The sequence below is a fragment of the Myotis davidii genome, unplaced genomic scaffold, assembly GCF_000327345.1.
Source record: "Myotis davidii unplaced genomic scaffold, ASM32734v1 scaffold705, whole genome shotgun sequence".
In the NCBI taxonomy this organism is placed as follows: domain Eukaryota; kingdom Metazoa; phylum Chordata; class Mammalia; order Chiroptera; family Vespertilionidae; genus Myotis; species Myotis davidii.
The window spans coordinates 507,355-528,030 of record NW_006296405.1 but is presented as its reverse complement, the minus strand read 5'-3'; the positions used below and the strand labels follow the sequence as shown (position 1 = coordinate 528,030).

The 20,676-nt window shown below is 40.5% G+C and overlaps 1 protein-coding gene across 6 annotated transcripts in view; it reads right to left on the bottom strand.

Annotated features, from left to right (window-relative positions):
* UBE2H (ubiquitin conjugating enzyme E2H) overlaps positions 1 to 20,676 on the bottom strand; it is a 108,592-nt gene that overhangs the window by 65,687 nt on the left and 22,229 nt on the right. For 2 of the 6 annotated variants that reach the window (XM_015568875.1, XM_015568879.1), the window contains exons 1-2: positions 4,337 to 4,394; positions 3,907 to 3,961 (exon numbers count right to left, since the gene is read on the bottom strand). The exons of the other annotated variants lie outside the window; for them this stretch is intronic. In XM_015568875.1, the coding sequence (XP_015424361.1) occupies positions 3,907 to 3,961; positions 4,337 to 4,379 (98 nt within the window). In that variant the 5' untranslated portion in view covers positions 4,380 to 4,394. Of the gene's footprint in view, positions 1 to 3,906; positions 3,962 to 4,336; positions 4,395 to 20,676 lie in introns of those variants that run through there. 6 annotated transcript variants of the gene reach the window in all.

Genomic DNA, 20,676 nt, shown 5'->3' with positions numbered 1-20,676 from the left:
TTTTCCCTTTTACTAAATAGGACTAGAGGCCTGGTGCTCAGGTGGATGCCAGCTGGTTTGCCCTGAAGGGTGTCCCAGATCAGGGTGGGGGCCCCGCTTGGGTGCCTGGCCAGCCTGGGTAAGGGGCTGATGGCTGTTTTCAGGCTGGCCACACCCCCTTCAGGGTGGGGGTCTCCACTGGGGTGCCTGGCCAGTCTGGGTGAGGGGCTGAGCGCCGTTTTCAGGCTGGACAAGCACCCTGGTGATGTAAGCTCCCAGCCTGTCCTTTTTTTCTTTTATTCTGGGATTTACCTTCTATAATTGAAACTTTGTTGTCTTTAGTGGAGGCCTGGGGAAAGCTTGGCTTCCTCCATCGCCAGGGGCAACCCACTCCTGCTTCCTCCAGCTCCATGGCCACGGCCGGTATCTGGGGTTTATTTACCTTCTATAATTGAAACTTTGTTGCTTTCAGTGGAGCTCAGAGCTGGGCTGCTGCAGGCGGGGAACCTTGGCTTCCTCTATCACTGGAGCAAGCAAGCCTCCTGCTCGCTCCAGCTCCGTGGGTGCCGGCCGCCATCTTGATTGGGTTAATTTACATATAGTCGCTCTGACTGGCTGGTGCGCATGGCTTAAGGCGTAGCAAAAGTATAGTCAATTTGCATGTTTGTCTTTTATTAGTATAGGATGAGTAAGTTTTTTCTTTTTCTAAGAAATAATCAATGCCTTAAAAAAATACTAAGCAAACAAGAAACCAATGTACCTATCATTAATCTGCTCCTTAACTCTGATAGAACTGTCTCAACATGCTTAAACATGTCAAGATGAATATTTGAATGTTTTCTCTCACAAATATATTTTTCTTACTCTTGGGCTTGATCAAGTAGCATGCATTCTCTAAGCAAATGCTGGCTAGATGGCAAAGGAAAGTGACTCATGAATATGCTAGTTGACAAAAGGAAACGAGACAGGGATCAATACCTGACTGTAATCTGCCCATGACTAATCCACAATTTTTCTGTTAAAAGGAACCGCTAACAGCACTTTAAATAGAAAATATTAAACATCAGCATTGTCTACACGGCAAAATCCAGGACTGAAGAGTCACATTGAGGAGATTGAGAAGACAGCAAATAAGTCCTAATACCCAACTAACCTTCCTGCCACTCATTTTCACAAAAATCACTAGATTACAAAGCTCCCTCAATGCCAAAGAAAGAGGGCTCTTTTCAAGAGATTCTGTGATATCATAAGGTCAGAATTCTAGTGGTTACAGAGTGGGCTCATTCATTAGATTTAATCTCAGCTTCATCAATTACTTGCCGTAATGGTCTTGGGCAGGTCACTTAACCTCTGTGTATCTTGGTTTTCCTTAGTGTAAAAAGGGAGTAATAGTAAATATATCACAGGATTAAGAAAGGCTCAGTATCTGCTATTATTAATATACCAAAATCAGTATCCTACGATTTAACAGGGTACATGTTAGTTTAGTCTACCTTAGTTAACAACCTACAAAATTGAAATTACATCTCTTCAATCTTGAGAAGAATTAAGTACATGTGATTTTTTATCTTTAAGTAGAGGCCCAGTGCACAAAAAATTCATGCACAGGGGCGAGGGGGGGGGGTCCTCAGCTCAGCCTGCCCCCTCTCACAGTCTGGGAGCCCTCAGGGGATGTCCTACTGACTGTGGGGAGCGACCGGCCGATCAGGGGAAGGCTACACCCCCATCATACCTCTGCTGCTGCCACTGCCAGCCGCCGCAGCTGCCTGAGCCTCAGTTCTCGCTCAGCCACCGTGACTTGCCTGAGCTTTGGGCCAGCCCTTGCAGGGGCAGCCATCATCTGTGGCTTGTCTGAGCCTCAGGCAGCCACTGCAGCTTTGTCCGGAAGGATGTCCGCTCTAATTAGCATATTACCCTTTTATTAGTATAGATATGCTCAGTCTTATGCTGATGTTAGCAATTGCTAATGAGGAGATTATTAACCTATAACTTGTTCCAAAGCTGGCATTTAGCCCAACTTCTATGCTGGTACAGCCCCTTCCCAATTCTTTAAATTATTACTTCCTCTTTTTAGTCACAAATATTAACTACAGCTAGCCCTTTTAGCATTTACAATGTGCTGGGCGCTACTCTAAGCCTTTTTACTAACTCATAACCCTCACAAGAGCCCAAGGAGACAAGTTATTATTACAAAGACAGGTTAAATAATCCACCCAGGCCCACACAGCCTGTAAGTTGTGGAGCTAGGGTTGGAACATAAGCAGTCTAGTTCAAGCATGTGCTCTTATTACCCACGCTACACTCTATATCAGGAGTGGGGCAAGTCTGGCCCAGGGGCCACTTATGGTGCTGTGAAATCATTTGATTTGGCCCTGCCAAGGCATTAGGAATGCCTAATTAGGAGTTAATTAAATGACCAAATAAAAAAGGCTAATTTTTAAGCTGATAATTTTGTATGGCCCCCAAATGATGTTATAAATACCCAAATGGACCTTGGCAGAAAACATTTCCCTTCCTGCTTCTAGATCACAAAGCTGTTGGAGAGGTGTGTAGCATAATCAAACTTGTCCTGAAGATTAACCCCAGAGACACTGCAGAGGACGGCAGGGAGACAATGGTGGGAGAAAGGCCAGAACAAGGACAGGGAGGAGGTGAAGGCAGCAGAGGCTGGAGAAGAAGCTACATTTCAATCAGATTTCGAAGAACTGAAAGAACTTCATGACTAATTGTATGTGAGGAAGAGAGAGAACTCAAGAATATCTGATGTTTCTGGCCTGGTAGATGACATTGTTCCCACAAAAGGAAAAGGGAAGGCAGGAAGAGCAGCAGGTTGGCAGTGGAGTAGACAAGAAGAATATGGGACATTAAAATGTAAGATAATAAGACAACATTAAGTAATATTCCTTCATGTTTTATGTACTCTAAAAAGATTCTAAGTAATGATGAATTAATGAATGAAATACAACTTCAAGTTCTAGTCTAAGGGATTATTAAATAAACAACTTACAGGACCCCAATAAAACCCGTGTTCCACTGATGAGAGTTAAGGAGGATCTATAGAATGGTGGAAGGCTCTGCATTCAGCAAAACTGGGTTTGAGGCCCAGTTCCACCACTTCCTAAATAAGTAGCCTAAGACCTAGCTATTCAAGGTGGTGAACAGAAAATGGCCCCATTCCAGACTAATTAGGACCCCCAGTGACTAACATGCACATTGAAGTTTTTGTGTGTTTTTCTAAATATACTTTTTATTGATTTCAAAGAGAAAGGGAGGGAGCAAGAGATAGAAACATCAGTGATGAGAAATAAATCATTGATTGGCTGCTTTCTGCACGCCCCTACTGGGGATCAAGCCCGAACTTGGGCAGGTGCCCTGATCGGGAATCAAACAGTGACCTCCTGGTTCATAGGTCAATGCCCAACCACTAAGCCACACCTGCCGGGCCACATTAAAGTTTGAGAAGCACCAACTACAGCAAGTGACACTTTCTCTAAGTCTTGCCTCTTTCCTCACATTTACAAAAGTGGAGATAATCATATTTACCCCACAGGGTAGTTGAAGATTAACAAATGCCAAATATTTACCAAGCCTCTACCAAGAGATGTTAGTGTCTTACATATGTTACATCACTTAAACCTCTCAACAACCCTACTGTGCGGATACTTTTTCCTCTATAAAAATGGTCGGGCTGTGCCACTTTCCAAGGTAAGATTGTTGGTGAGCAGTAGAGCTACTACTCATTGTCGGCCAAAATATTCTGCTTCCCCTTAAGCCCAAGGATGCATATTCAATCTGGTGTAGTGAAAGACACAAAACAAGCTTGTGAGAAGGGAAGGAGAGAAGCCTTGCACTTACAGAAAACCACCCCAAAAAATATTTGAAAGTAAGTTAACACACCAATCAACATAATTCAAATATAGTACTCACGCAAGTTTAAATGATTCTGCTGTGCTTATCTTGAATTGGTTTTCAGATAACGATTCTGCATTAATGCAGAAAATAACTATGGTCAATCAGTGAAAATTCTCAATATGATACAGATGGCTTATCTGTCTTTATTATAAGTTCCCCAGGGATAGAAATGCAGGCACAGAAAGAAACTCCCTAAGAGTATCTGGCCAATTGTAGGATATGCTGCACATAAGACTAAAATTTGAAGGGTTTATTTCCAGTCATTATTTGTGAAAATTAACTTTCCAGAAAGGAATATGCAAAATAAATATTTAGAATCACTAATTCTAACAGATAACCAAGTACTAGTTTGAAACAAATCTAATCTACACAAATCACTGTATCAATAGTTGCCTAATCTCATATTTATGTGAGCCCACAATAGATTGAAACAGTATATTCATACCATATTCTTCCTCTCTGCCTTTCCAGCCACATTGGTCTTTCATTCCCTAATGCACAAGCAGCTCTTGTCCTCCTTAGGGCCTTTGCAATGGCTACTTCAGGCTAGTCCTCACTTCCCTCTTCCTACAGATAGCTTGCTGCTTTTTATCCTTGACAGTGTGTCTTTTTATTTCAAAGAGGAAGGGAGAGGGAAAGAAAGATATAATCAATGAGAGACATATGAACATCAGTGATGAGAGAGAACCATTGATTGGCTGCCTCTTGCACACCCGCAACTGGGGACTAAGCCTGCAACCCGGGCGTGTGCCCTGACCAGTTATCGAACCATGAGCTCCTGGTTCATAGGTCGATGCTCAACCACTGAACCCCACCAGCCGGGCCCTTTATGGTCTTAAATGTCACCTCCTTTCTAGTCACCCGAAGTATACAACCCAACATACTCCACAAATATTCTCTACTTCAGCCTATTGTCTGTTTCTCTGTAGGTCTGGCCATAAGTACTATTTTGTTTATTGAAGGAGGTAGTGATGCCAGCTGAATACTAGGGAAAATTAGCCTTTTGTTCTTACATAGCAGCTACAATCAAGTTTTCTCCAAAAACATGTAATAAGGTGGGCCTCAAAGTTTAACCTGAGATCAACGCATAATGAGTGAAAAAGAAGAGGCTGTAAGCCATCTGAAAGAGAAAACTTGGTTTCCCCTGGCAAGATTCAAGCAGAGCCAAAATGAATGTACTCATACATGTAAAAAAACAAGGTATCAACCCTAGGTGGTTTGGCTCAGTTAATAGAGTGTCAGCCTGCAGACTAAAGGGTCCCAGGTTCGATTTCAGTCAGGGGCATAAGACAAGGTGCGGGCTTGATCCCTGGTGTGGGGTGTGCAGGAGGCAGCTGATCAATGATTCTCTCTCATCATTGATGTTTCTATTGCTCTCTCCCTTCCTCTCTGAAATCAATAAAAGTATATTTTTTAAAAAACAGAAAAGAAACAAGGTATCCGACAGCAAGGGTCCACCCTTAAGCACTGAAGAATTTAAAGAAAGGCTGGCAAGGGCCGGCCATGGGAGCAATTGGGCAGGGGAGGAGGCCGAGCATTTGCTCATAGACATGAGTTTTCTGGTCAGAAGGAATTGCCCTATTAAGAGATGGTGGCGCCCTAGCCCGTTTGGCTCAGTGGAGAGAGCATTGGCCTGCGGACTAAAGGGTCCCCGGTTCAATTCTGGTCTAAGGGCATATGCCTGGGTTGCAGGCTCAATCCCTAGTGGGGGATGTGCAGGAGGCAGAAAATCAGTGATTCTTTCTCATCATTGATGCTTCTATCTCTCTCTCCCTCTCCCTTCCTCTCTGAAATCAAAAAATATATTTTTAAAAAATGGCCTGTCTTAATCATCTGATTAAGACAGGCCAAATTAAGACAGGCCATTAAACGTTGCTTCATCTCACCGCTTTTGTTCTGATTCCTTCTCAGATAACCTAGTTATGGTATGGTCTCTTAGCTCTGTCTAGGATATAACACACTGGTACACGCTAAAAATTGCATACTGGCTTTCCAATTTTACCTTTCAGACTCATAAGCTTGGCTAATCTGAGGCCAGGGAAGTAGACCTGCTCATAGTTCATTAACTGAATATTTGGGGAGGGGGAGAATCTCTCTCCCAACAAAGATGACGTTAGCCTGACTTCAAACGGAGACAAGGACAAAGACTTAAAAATATTTGAGGTAGAGCCCTAGCCAGGTAGCTCAGTTAGCGTATAGTCCTGATACGCCAAGGTTGTGGATTCGATCCCTGGTCTGAGCACATATTAAGAACAATGAATGCATTAAAATAAATGAAACAACAAATTGATGTGTGTGTGTGTGTGTATGTGTCTGTCTCTCTTAAAAACAAACAAAATCAACTAAAAAAAAGAAAATTTGAGCCCTAGCCATTTTGGCTCAGTGGATAGAACATCGGCCCTTGGACTAGGGATCCAGGTTTGATTCAGGTCAAGGGCATGTACCTCAGTTGCAGGCTCCATCCCTGGCCCTGGTCAGGGTGCGTGCGGGAGGCAACTAATCGAGTGTCTCTCTCACATCGACGTTTCTCTGTGTGTCTCTCTCCCCCTCCCTTTCACTCTAAAAATCAATGAAAAAATATCCTCAGGTGAGGATTAACAACAAAACAAAGAAAATTTGAGGTGGATCTGACAGACAAAGTAAGGGAACAGGAACAAGCCAAAGATGATTCCAAGGTTTTAAGCTCAAGTTATTTAGGGATGGCAATATCATTCAGCAAGAGAACAGTACAATAAGAGAGGTGTAAGATACAGAAATGTCCTGCTTGGGCCACGTTAATTCTGTAGTCTATGAAGAGCAGCTAAGTGGAAATGTCCAGTACTCATTTGGCCATCCAAAGCTGAAACCCAAGAGATGCGAAATCTTAATTTTTGAGACAATTATGTTCAGGCAATAGATGAAATCCGACAAGAAAAGTGTTTCAATTAACAAGAGATGAGGACCAACTGTGGGACGTGAGTCCTTTAAAGGACAGAAGAGGAACCTTGCAAGGTAGACTGTGAAATAGAGACAGGCATCTAAAACTGTTCTAAATATTTGTTGGGTTATTGTTCACTGCCAGATTTCAACAAGTACGTGTGCAATTTTTTTTTTTTTTTACAAAGAAATTACCAAGTTTCAAAATAAAAAGAAAAACTATTTGCTAATAGTAAACTTACCAAAAAAGACACAAAAGTTCTTTCAGAATACCATAATATGGCTTTCCTGGGACAGGAAGGAAATCAATGAGGTACACCCTGACTTCTTACTAGTACTTCAAAAAGTAAAATAAAACTGGCTGAAAGGAACAAAGAATTTTCTTTTGGGACTACTTTAAATGTTTAAATCTTGCCAAGAGTTCAAAGTCCATGATACTAACCACCTCTGGTTGAATTCCAAGACAGAGATAAAAGTTCCAATGGGTATTTTAATGACTAACACTGTTTTTGAGAGACATTACTCTACTCTGGGACAAACCAAACCTTTATCCTCTAAGAGGTCTATGTTATAGCAATACTATTCTCCCCTACACTATCATGAGTTGGAAGAACCACTGAAAAGTTTATTGTCATCAAGAACCATTTACAAGTTGCAAAGTTAAGTGCCAAATAGTAGTACAATAGGTCGTATGAGGAAGTTATTACTAAAGACTGAATTGCATAAGAAAAAAATGGGGTTCGAACTAGACTCATAAGGAAAGGCAAGACAGTCAAAACAAGAAGAAATATGAGGTGACAGGATTACTGCAGGCAGGGTACAGACACGAGCAAAGACATACATGTAGGATCTGTGCTAGGAACCAGTGATTTTTTGGTTGTTGTTTTTGTTATTGTTGTTGTTTTTTGCCACGAAGGTGTGTTTTTTTAATAAGAAATTGATGTAGGCAGGTAGTAGTCCATACAGCCAGAAAAGCAGGCAGGAGGCAAGACAGCAGAGGACAAGGCTGCAGAATTCTGTACTTTATCCAATAAAGACCATGTAGCCAGTGATGGTTTTATATAGGTGGATGCAAAACAAGATGCTAGAAAAATTAATCTGGCAACTGTGTGTAGAAGAGGTAATAGGGTATATCATGATTGTGGTGGGGCATACATCTGTTAAAACTTATCAAATTTTATGCTTAAAATTGTTGAATTTTATTGTATGTTAATTATACAGCAGAATGGCCAATTAAAACAACAACAAAACAAAAGACAAAGGTAAAAACAGGAATGAGATAAGTATTAAAAATACAGGCTGAAAAAATATATAGGCTATAAAATTCTTAACATTTGACAGCTGAGGTTTTAATTCAGCAGTGTGAACTAACCAGCTGGTTATATGCATTTCTTTCCAACTTCAAGTTCAGTGGCATCTCACTGGTAGTCTAAAACCAGCCATGGTGGGGTTTCTACATCTTAGAAATCAGCAAATACTACAAATCAGGCCTTTACCCCCCCACCCCCACCAGTGGCAGGAAGGAAGTGCATGATTAGGTACCATTTCATTTGGTTAATAAAATTAAGTATCATTCCTTAATCTTACCATCAGATGATGGTTACCAAAAAAGTAAGATTTAAGAGACTAACATTTTATTAAATTGAAGAACAAAAGGATGCCTATGAGTAAGACAGAAACCTTTGTGTCTTTCAATCAAGGTTTTCTAGCTATTATGTGGTTCCCCTGGGACTAACACCAATTGATAAAGGTAATGCACACAAAAAATTCCAGCATTTACTCCGTTATAATAAAGGCTAATTGCATGGGTCTATTATTGGAATATGTTTTCCTATTTCAAACTAGTGCACTTCAATAGAGTAAAGAGCAATTTCTGGTGAAACCCTACTGTGAAGAGATGAACTTTGTGTTAACAACTTTAGTTTCAAAAACTATTCATTTATAGATGCCTCTTTCACATCTCTGAAGTAAAATGGCTCATTTGTTATGCAGATTACTAAGCAGTCACTTAATAAAGAGGTTTCTTCTTTAGAAACTCCAGCTAACTATCTGCATAGGCTCAAAACCGGCTAAGTGTTCGTATAACTATGACAGCGAATAACTGATTCAGCTGCAGAGAAATCTCTATTGAAATGTGCACCTCCTTGAAATATGAACCAAAAAAATTTACACCACTTTCCAACCCACCTTCCAGGAACACCCTGGGGTTCCTCCCAAGAAAGGATGCCTACATGGAGCTCTTGAGTCTCTATCTGTAAATGTAAGTCGGGGTACAGAAGGGGGATGCAGTCAGAGATATAGAATGTTGTTTTCTATAGTGAGTCCATGAGTCCTTAACAGACTTCAGTTTTGTTTCAAAAGTTCTTAACGCCATTACTTACAACTCAGAATGTAATTTCTCAAAAATAAAAGCCAATTTAACTCATTTGTACCTGAGGTACATTATTTTACTTTAGCACATTAATCCTCATCTATACCAATGTTTCTACTAGAAAATGTAAATGCATTTGGAGTTCTAAAATGAGATGCTAACATGTTCATCATTTAAACTTCATTGCACCGAGAGCCTCTCTCTCAGTGGAAAGGAACTAAGAAGATTTGAGGAGAATATTCATGAAGAACTATGAGAATAAGAAGCAGGGAGAGAATGTCAAGTGGGAGAAATAACTGGCAATAGGAAGAAATGTGTGTTAAGTATCACTATGGTATTGACATCCCCTGCCCTAATGATAACTAGGTGGGGAGAAGGGGTGGTAGGTATTCATTAGACATGTATACTCTGATGAAACACTCCATGAATTTCTGATCTGCACTCCAAATTAAGAACCACTGCTCTAGGGTGTGAGCTGCCAGGCCACGAAGAGCCAACAGGGGATAATCATAAGCCCTGGGCCATGTTTGTACCACAGACCCTAGCCCCAAGGGTCTTTTCTTTCTCCCCTTCCCTACCCCCTCCGTTAGAACTCACCCAAGGACATGCTTAGAGAGTGGAAGGGAGTAAGAAACATGGCTCCCATGGGGGATTGAACCCGCAACCCAGGCATGTACTCTGACCAGGAATCAAACAGGCAACCCTCCGGTGCACAGAAAGGCGCTCAACACTGGCTGAGCAAGGGTCTTTTCTTTTTTTGCTATTTTCTTTTGGCTTTTAATTCCCCTGGGAAAGAAGAAATAAGAAGACACCCCCAAAATGAAAAAAAATTATACATGTAGCCCCAACTCTTTACTACTAAATATTTACCCTTCTTCAAAATGTCGAAGCCCAGATGTACAATGTAGAGTTTTGGAGTTGGGGATAAAGGTATAGAAGATACAGGATTTATCCTCCAATGAACAGCTTGAAAGCAGTGGGAGTTGGACCACAAGCACACAGTGGATTATAGAGTGGTAACTAACTGCTTATCAGAAGGGAAAACAAAGAGTGCTATTATTAAAGCATGCAGAAGAAAAGAGAAACATCTAAGGCAAATGTAGAGATGTGGAGAGAAGTACAAAGAAGGCTTTGAGGTAGATGCAAAGCTGGAGGTAAATACTGAAAAATAAATGAAAGTTCTAACGCCAGAAGTGCAAGGGAAGGCTGGTGTGCTGCAGGAGTGGGTGCAGCACCACAACTCGGACCTTCTCGGTAGGAAGGCACTACACCTTCTCTACTGAAATGATTCTTAAACCAAGATCGGCCCGAAACCACAGGCACTAAAGAACAATTAAGGGGTTTTAAGCAGGAAGTGGCATGATCAGATGTACTAAAAACAGGATAGCAACAAAGAGACAGCCTAGATACAGGGAGCCCTGAAGTTGTGAGATGTTTTGCAGCAACAGTCCAGGGAGAGCATGAGGGCCTGAATAAAGCACTGGTGGCAGGGATGAAGAGAAGGGGGTGCGTAACAATCAAGGGGGCAGAATCAACAGGATGAAGGAGGAGTTAAGAGGACCTCAGGTTTCCCACTTGGGTAACAGATGAGCAAACACACACACATACACACACATACACACACACACACACACAATATTCTGATTTTGGAGGATATAGCAATGAAGTCAGTAATGAGACATATTAAAGTTTTAGGAACCTGTTGAGATATTCTTGGAGAAGAGTTTGGAAGGAAAGCAGCTATACTAATCTAGAGTTGGAAAATAACTGAAGGTGTGTACATATGAATCAATTTATAGCAAATAATGTGCTATGTGAAAACTGAGGATAAAGCCCCATGGGAAAACCCTTTAATAAATCTACATCAACCTACAGAGAGAGATTGTAGGACAATGTAGGATTTTTATGATGAGACAGAATTAAGTATGCTCCTTTAGTCTATGGGTCCACAAACTAGCCCATGGCCTGTTTTGTAAATAAAGTTTTATTGGACCATGCCAAGCCCATTTACTTACATACTGTTGGTGGCTGCAACTGTACTACAATGCAGCATTGAGTATATGACCCACAAAGCCAAACATTTTACTATTTGGCTCATCCCTACTTCCTACCTCAGTTTCTCCATCTGAGAAACAAAAAGTACATTAAGTTTAAATGCAACAAGAACTTAAAAGGCTCATGAAAGTTGCTGATTTAATATCAAAGCCATTCATCAAAATGTATGTGCAACACTTAAAAATTTTGTTCAACAAGTGAATTTACAGTTAAAGTTAAGATTTTAAAGTATATGAAAATTTACATTTAATTAGAAGATGGATCACAAAGCAGAATAAATCACCATCTCCACCATTACTGCCATCGTTTCCTGAACATCTACCATGTCCGGATACCATGCTGAACATCTAATGATTGTTTGTGCCACTCAAAGTTCTATAATAACCCATGGGGGCATCCCTTAATTTTAGATGAAGACACTGAGTCTTAGAAAGGTTAATAGTCTCATCTCAGGTCATCTAGCAGTGGGTAGGAGAACAGGAAACACTGGTACAGCCACACTCTGAACCAGGTCTCAGAGGCTTCGTACTCACCCTCAACCCCATACTTCATATCTGCTACCTACACCAAGGGAAATAGCATTCGTAAAGGGTCAAATGGAATCTGGAAACAACTAGGAACACCTATCTGTGTCTCTTCCTCTGGAACTGGAGGCAAGTCTTAGAACCCAGGTTGGTATCACAGGCATAAGAAGGTGAAGTCAATCAACTGTCGCAATGGGGTATGGCCTCGGAACCACAACCAGGTCCAGCACCCATTGCTAGCAGACAATGCATTCTGAGCTCCAAACCACCATCTCACAAATGAAGTTTTTAAACCAACCCCTCTATAAACTGATGGCAGCCAACACAAGAAATAAAAAGATCCTAGTAAATCAGATATTACAGTAATGTACCCTAAGAGGTAATATGATAAGCTCAGTGGAAAGAACACAGGCTTTCACTTCGAGCTGACCCAGGTTTGAATTTTGGTTTCAACACTAGCCATGAGAGTAAATTACTTTTATCTACTCTGAGCCCGCTCCCTTGGGAAAACAAGACCACCAACCTTGCCACATGGTCCAGGGAAATATAAGCAGTATAATGTAGAGTTTAGTGGTTTAGAGTTTATCCGAAACTTACTTGGCCTGAGATGGGGGCCTACACCTCAGGTTTCTCATCTTTAAAAGAGGAAAAATGACAAGATGAGCTACCACTCAGGATTATTTTGAGGATTAAATCAGATATCTAAGGTGCTTTAAAAAAAAAGCACAGTGCCTGGCACAAAGTAACCCTGGTACAAAGAGGCTTTTTATCAGTTTACGTTATAGACCAAATGACAACTCAGTTTCCAACTCTCCTAAAAATGATTGTTAGGGGAAGCAATATCTTTCCCTGAGGCTATGAAATTAACTTTTATAGCTTTAAAGGCGTGTAGAAACACATTTCCCAAGAAAAACCAGGGGTTTGGCTCCATTTTGTTAAGGAAGTTTGGAAAGTTTTCTTCATCTGTTGTCTCAAATCTTAAAATAAATATTAAATAATACTTCTGGTGGCCCCGATGGCATGGCTCAGTGGTTGAGCATCGACCTATGAACTAGAAGGTCACAGGATCGATTCCTAGTCAGGGCACATGCCCAGGTTGTGGGCTCGATCTCCAGTGTGGTTCTTGCAAGAGGCAGACGATCAATGATTTTTCTCTCCTATTTTTAAATAATAATAATAATACTTCTGGTGCATTCAGGCAACACCCTTAACCTATAAACAGAATGAGACTATTTCCCCACCTATGGTTTTTGGAATACCAGGAAGAAACACTGGAAAGGTGTCCGTTTGGAAGCAGAACTTCAACACTGTCAAACAGCCTGACTGCACCTGTGGCCAATGCAGAAGCAAACAGCCTTGGCTAAGTGGCCCATGACCCCAATTTGCCTGCCTTCCAAAAGATCCCCACCGACCCCCAGCATGCAGTCACCTTTGAGCCCCACCCATCTAGAAAGCAATGAAGATACTGAGTTCCACAGGTTTTTCTTTCAATTGTTAGTTCAGGACATAGGAACAGAGCAGAGACAGTGACAATCTATAATAAAAAATTCTTGTCCTTTAGCAGTCTCGTAAATGCATCCAGCTAAAATGTGTCTTTCACACCAAGTTCAATTATTAATGACAAGCCAGAAGAAATCCATAAAACCTTCTGACTCTCAGAAGGCTTTCTCAGATGCACTTTAAGTTTTCAAATGGCTTATATTCCCAAGCCTGCTAATTTTTCTTCAAATAACTTCAGCTTTTTTATAGGCAGATAATCACATTGATTTAATTCAGGATTTTAATGTCTAAAACACAAAGTTGTTGTTTTTAATTTTTAAAATGTATTTATTGATTTTGAGGGGGTGGGGGAGAAACATCAACTTGTTCCACTTTATGCATTCATTGGTTGATTCTTTTTAAAAAATATATATTTTACTGATTTTTTACAGAGAGGAAGGGAGAGAGAGAGTTAGAAACATCAATGAGAGAGAAATATCTTATCAGCCACCTCCCGCACACCTCCCACTGGGCATGCGCCCGCAACCAAGGTACATGCCCTTGACCAAAATCGAACCTGGGACCTTTCAGTCCACAGGCCGACGCTCTATCCACTGAACCAAACTGGTTACGGCTCACTGGTTGATTCTTGTATGTGCCCTTGTCAGGGATCAAACCGGCAACCTTGGCCTATCAGGATAAAGCTCTAAGAAACTGAGCTACCCGACAGGCGAGAACACAAAGTTTTCATGGGCACTATTACTGGCTTAACATAGAAAGCCTCTACATTAAACATCTACACTTCAAAGGGGGAGCTAAGAAAATAGGAGAATAGTCTTCAGGTACTGCACTGGCTTTATGCACCACAGAAATCAACATGCTCATGGAATACAGATGTTAACAGATTTGTTTAAACTTCTCAGCCATTTGCTACAGAATATATACAAGTGGTTAATATTCTTGTGTTTCCATCTCACTTTTTAATTTTACTTTTAAATATGCTTTTTATTGATTTCAGAGACAGGAAGGGATAGGGAGAGTGGGATAAGAACATCAGTGATGCAAGAAAATCACAGATCAGCTGCCTCCTGCACGCCCCCTATTGGGGATCAAGCCTGCAACCAGGGCATGTGCCCGGACTGGAAATCAAACCGTGACCTCCTGGATCATGGGTAGACACTCAATCACTGAGCAACACCAGCCAGCCTCATCTCACTTTTTTAAAAAATATATTTTATTGATTTTTTACAGAGAGGAAGGGAGAGGGACAGAGAGTTAGAAACATCGATGAGAGAGAAATATCGATCAGCTGCCTCCTGCACACCTCCCACTGGGGATGTACCCACAACCAAGGTACATGCCCTTGACCGGAATCGAACCTAGAACCCTTTAGTCCGCAGGCCGATGCTCTATCCACTGAGCAAAACCGGTGAGGGCTCATCTCACTTTTTAAAACCATGTATCTATGCTCAAGTTCTAACAGAATTTTTAAAATCCTCACCAAAAATCCAATCCAGGACCAGAGCCATCCTCTTTAGCACTATGCAACAGTCTAATTCAGATTTACAAACCTTACTTTTGTTTTGAAAGCTAATGGAAGGAAAATAGCTTTACTGTTTTGGATTTCATTCCTGGGGAAATGGAAATAGATGCAAGACTTCAAGGTTATACACTACAGAGAAAACATCCTGTCCACTTCTAGCATGCTCACAGCTAATGGCCAAACCACCTGCAGAACTCTCATTTGTTCAGTCTCAGATGCTGCCCATAAATTCAAGATTGTGCTGTTTCATTTTATTTATTTTAGAACAGTCACCTTGTATCCAACTGAGTCAGCCCACTTCTGCTGCCAAAGTGTTAACATGTTAAGCTGTTAAATTGTATGTGTATTTGTATTTGTGTGTGTATATTGGAAGTTGGGTGGCTCATAGACGACAAGGCTGAGAGAATCAACACCGGGGATTTCTGAAAGGAAAGGGCAAGGTAGGAATGCTGGGTGACACAAACTTCTGTCTAGATCTTTTAAATATATTTTTATTGATTTCAGAGAGAGGGACAGAGAGAAAGAAACCTCGATGATGAGAATCATTGATGGGCTGCCTCCTGCACACCCCCTACTAGGGATCAAGCCCAAAACTCAGGGATGTGCCCTGACCAGGAATGGAACTTTGACCTCCCACTTTCATAGGTCAATGCTCAACCACTGACTCACACTGGCCAAGTCTCTGTCTAGATATTTTTTTTTTAATTTTTATTGATTTCAGAGAGGAAGGGAGAGGAGAGATAGATAGAAACATCAATGATGAGAGAGAGAATCATTGATTGGCTGCCTCCTGCACGCCCCCTATTGGGAATCAAGCCCACAACCCAGGTACGTGCCCTTGACTGGAATCAAACCAGGAAACCCTCAGTCCACAGGCCAATGCTCCATCCACTGAGCCAAACCAGCTAGGGCTGTCTAGATCTTTTGATCCCAGATATGGTTCTCTCAGTAAGTACTCTCCCTGGACTAAGTACTAAACTAATAAAAAGCTTTTATTTTAGAGAGATTATGGAGGGAAGAAGTATGTATTTTTAAAGTATCAAGTAGCTAAAAAAGACAACTAAAACTTTGAACTGCAAGATTTAGAAAAGTTCTTTTAAAAAATCTATTTGTGCCCTGACCGGTTTGGCTCAGCGGATGGAGCGCCGGCCTGTGGACTCGGGGGTCCCGGGTTCGATTCCGGTCAAGGGCATGTACCTTGGTTGCGGGCGCATGCCCAGTGGTGAGTGTGCGGGAGGCAGCTGATCGATGTTCCTCTCTAATCGATGTTTCTGACTCTCTGTCCCTCTCCTGTCCTCTCTGTAAAAGGTCAATAGAATATATATTTTTTAAAAATCTATTTGTAGTTCTGGCTAGTGTGGCTTAATTGGTTGAGCATCATCCAGGCACCAAAAGGCCGTTGATTTGATTCCCAGTCAGTAGGTTGTGGGTTTGCTCCCTGTTGTGGTGCAACCGGATCTATGTTTCTGTCCTGATTGATATTTCTCTCTCATCATCAATGTTTCTGTCTCTCACCCTTCCTCTCTCTCTAAAAATTAAAACATATTAATTTTTAAAAATTTACTTGCCTCCGAGTTTCCTAAATTAAAAATAATATCTGTGCAGCCCTGGCCAGTGTGGCTCACTTAGTTGGGCATCATCCCATGAACCGAAAGGCTGCTGGCTCCATTCCAGGGCATATGCTCAGTTATGGGCTCGATCCCCAGAAGGGGACTTGCAGGAGGCAGCTGATGAATGTTTTGCTCTCACATCCATGTTTCTCTCCCTCTCTCTCTCTCTCTCTCCCTCTCCCTTCTCTCTCCCTCTAAATCAGTAATAATATCTTTAGGGGAAAAATAACATCTGTTCAGTACTCACTGTTGCCCTGCATATCAAAGAACATATGTTTGAATACTCTCCTTAAAACTAACACAAGTGTGAGGTTACCAAGAGCAAATACCAAGCATGCACACACCAACAAGTGTTTGCTGTTCGGTGCTATACGTTTAACATTTATTTCTTTTAAGGCACTGAGAATTTCAAAACAGTACAACTCTCTCTAACTTGGTCTCTAAATCTGCTATTTAAATTAAAGGCTGGCAGGCCTCAACATTCATGCTGTAAAGCCAGACAAGTGCTCCTATTAAACAGGACTCACAGCTATGGAATGCCCAAAGTGGCAAGGATCCCAAAGAGATCTCTCTCTTCTATCCTCATCTTCACACACACACACACACACACACACACAGTTGATTTAATAAGAGTCACTCAAGCTTTCTAAAGGAAGTTCTTTAGACTATATTCATACTTGTTATGATACAGCAATAATGAAAGATTGAAAATATCCTGATGAAAGACACTGTCCTAAAATACAAGCTCTTAAAATTACCAACCTGTACAAACCTACACCCATTCTTATTGGACAATAGAAAGAAAATACCCTGAAGACTACCTGTTGTCATACTTAAAACCAAGCAGCATAGAAAAGAGCAAATATATCATATGCTAGGCTACAATGATCTCTATTTTAGAAATCAATGACCAACTTCAGTTCAAAGGAACAACTTTCTATTATCAGCCTGTTTCCAAAGCACAGAAATAAGAGGCAAGCTAACAAGTGAAACCGAAAAAAACCTTCATTGACCAGAATCTTTAAAATACCAAAATTCATTTCTAGACTTAAAAAAAATTTTCTGTTAATACTCTGCTTAAAATCTTCACCAATTACGATCAGTGCCTGCAGTACAAAACTCCTTCAACCTGCCCACCCATCTGCAGATTCCCCTCTGCCTCCTCTGAGGCTCCCAATCCTAGGACTCCACGCACAGTCATTAACACTCAGTAAGTTCTCTGACTGATGTGGTTTTACAGCTCCATGCCTTTGCCCAGTACCCTCCTCTCCACCTAGAATGTCCTTCAACTCTGTCTGAAAACACCTCCTCATGTTTCAAAACCAAGGTCAAGCTTCATCTCTCACAACAGCCGTGTTTCCAAGTGGACTGCACATTGCTCTGTCTCTGACACTTACAGGCTGACAAAGCTAACCTCCCTCTCCTGGAATAGGAGAAGTCATGTCTCAATTCTCTTGGTAGCATCTTTACTGCTTTGCAGAGTCTGACAGAGAAATGGCACTCAGAATATTTGATCAGAAAAAAAGACTTAGAAACACTGGGATACCATTTCACATCCATTATATTGATAAATATTAGAAAGCTAGACAAGTGTTGGTTTTGATAGAAAAAAACACACACAGTAAGTCTCAAATGCTGTTAATGGAAATGTGAAGTTTGCTACCATCACTTTGAAGAGTAAGATTTTCTCCTCTAGCAAAGCTAATGATTGTCACTACCACTAAGATCAGCAATTCTGCTTCAGGTTACAGACATTAACCATTATTTGCCAAATGTGGTGCCTGATTAGCATATTTTTTTAAATGAGGGGATATACCTATACATATTTCATGGGTGCATCTCACAAACATATGGGTAAATATTATTTTTGTAAAAGTACAGTGTCTAGTATGCATATATAAAACACATATGCTGAGTATGAACATAAATTACAATTCTTATTGTATCTACTAAGTAAAAAAGCCTGCCCACCCATCTGTGCTCAAAAAAACATTCATAAATGTTTATTACAGCAATATATATAATGCTGAAAAACTGGAAATAACCAAAATGTACAACAACAAAATAGATATGTAAAATAAAGTACATGTATGTAACTTATTATAAATGAATTAAAAGCAAAGTTGAGCTACTTCTATCAACATCGATGAATCCCAAAGGTAATACTGAACTAAAACGTATGACATCATTTATTTACAAATGCATTAACAATGCTACCTATTACTTATGGATATACACATATATAAGAAAGTAAAAAAATAATTAAAAGATTTCACATGGGGCTTCATTTTAACTTCAGGTCTTATTTCCTTTTTTATTGATAAAACATATTTTTTATTGATTTTAGAGAAAGGAAGGGAGAGGGGTAGAGAGATAAAACCACCGAAGAGAGAGAAACATCAACTGGCTGCGTCCTGCACACTCTCCACTGGGGATTGAGCCCACAACTCAGGCATGTGCCCTGACTGGGAATCAAGCCTTGACTTCCAGGTTAAGGTCCATCTGTACTCACCATTCCACATTTTCTAAGGGCAGAAAAGTGGATTCATCTATTTTTAAAAGATTTTAATATGGCCACAGCATTCAGGCAAGAAGAAATAAAAGGCAACCAAATTGGAAAGGAAGTAGTAAAACAGTCATTTGCAGATGACATAATATTGTATATAGAGAACCCTAAAGATCCCACCATAAAACTATCAGAACTGATAAAGAAATTCAGTAAAATAGCAGGATACAAAATAGATATTCAAAAATCAATTGCATTTTTACACACTAATAATGAATTACCAGAAAGGGAAACTAAGAAAACAATCCTATTTATAATTGCCTCAAAAAAAAAAAAAACCAAACAACAACACTATGAATAAATTTAACCAAGGAGGTAAAAGACCTGTACTCAGAAAATAATAAGACACTGAGGAAAGAAACTGAAGGTACAAGTAAATGAAAGCATATATAGTGTTACAAATAGGAAGAATTAACATGATTAAAATGCCCATACTACCCAGAGCAATCCATAGATAGACTCAATGCAATTCCTATCAAAATGGTAATGGCGTGTTTTTTTTTGTTTTTTTTTTTTTTTTTTTTTTTCACAAAACTAGAATAACTCAAAAATGTATATGGAATCACAAAAGACCCTGAACAGCCACAACAATCTTGAGAAAGAAACAAAGTTGGAGGGATCACACTACCTGATATCAAACTATACTACGAGGCAATAGTAATTGAAACAGATTGGTACTGGCATAAAAACAGACAGAGATCAGTGAAATAGAATAATGAGCCCAGAAATAAATGCACACCTATATGGTCAATTAATATATGACGAAGGAAGCGCCCTCTCCCTCCCTCCCTCCCTCTCTCTCTCTCTCTCTCTCCATATATATATAGAAATAAGTAGCAGAGGACCTGAATACACACTTCAGAGAACATACAGACACCCAATAGACAGATGAAAAAATGCTCAATATCACTAATCATCAGAGAAATGCAAAATCCACAATGAGGTATCTCACACCTGTCAGAATGGCTATCATCAATAAACAAGTGTTGGCAAGGATGTGGAGAAAAGGGACCCCTTGTGCACTCTTGGGGGAATGCAGCATTGGTGCGGCCACTATAGAAAACAGTATGGAGGTTCCTCAAAAAAATTAAAAATAGAACTGTCTTATGACTCAGCAATTCCACTTCTGGGTATACACCCGAAGAAACCCAAAACAATAATTTGAAAGAAAATATGCACTACCCTGGTCAGTATGGCTTAGTTGGTTGAGCATTGTCCCATGCAGGCTCAATTCCCAGTGTGGGTCATGCAGGAGGCAGCCGATCAATGACCCTCTCTTATCACTGATGTTTCTCTCTCTCTCTCTCCCTCTCCCTTCCTCTCTGAAATAAATATTTTTAAAAAAAGAAAATTTTTTTCCCAATTTCTATTGAATAAAAACTTAATACTGCCATATTACGCAATTTTATCTGAATCACCCGTATCAACTAACTTCCAGAATAAGATGAAGTTTTACTCATAAAAATGTGACAGCTGAAAGAAAAAGTGCCCCCTGGCCAGTGTGGCTCAGTTAGTTGGAGCATCCATCTCACATACCAGCAGGTGGTGAGTTCTAATCCTGGTTAGGGCACATACTGAAGATTTTGGGTTCTATCCCAGGTAAGGGCATGTGAAAGAAGCAACTGATCAATGTTTCTCTCTCACATCGATGTTTCTCTCTCCCCGCCTTCCTCTCTCTCTAAAATCAATTTAAAAAAAATTAAAATGTTGAAAAGAAAAAG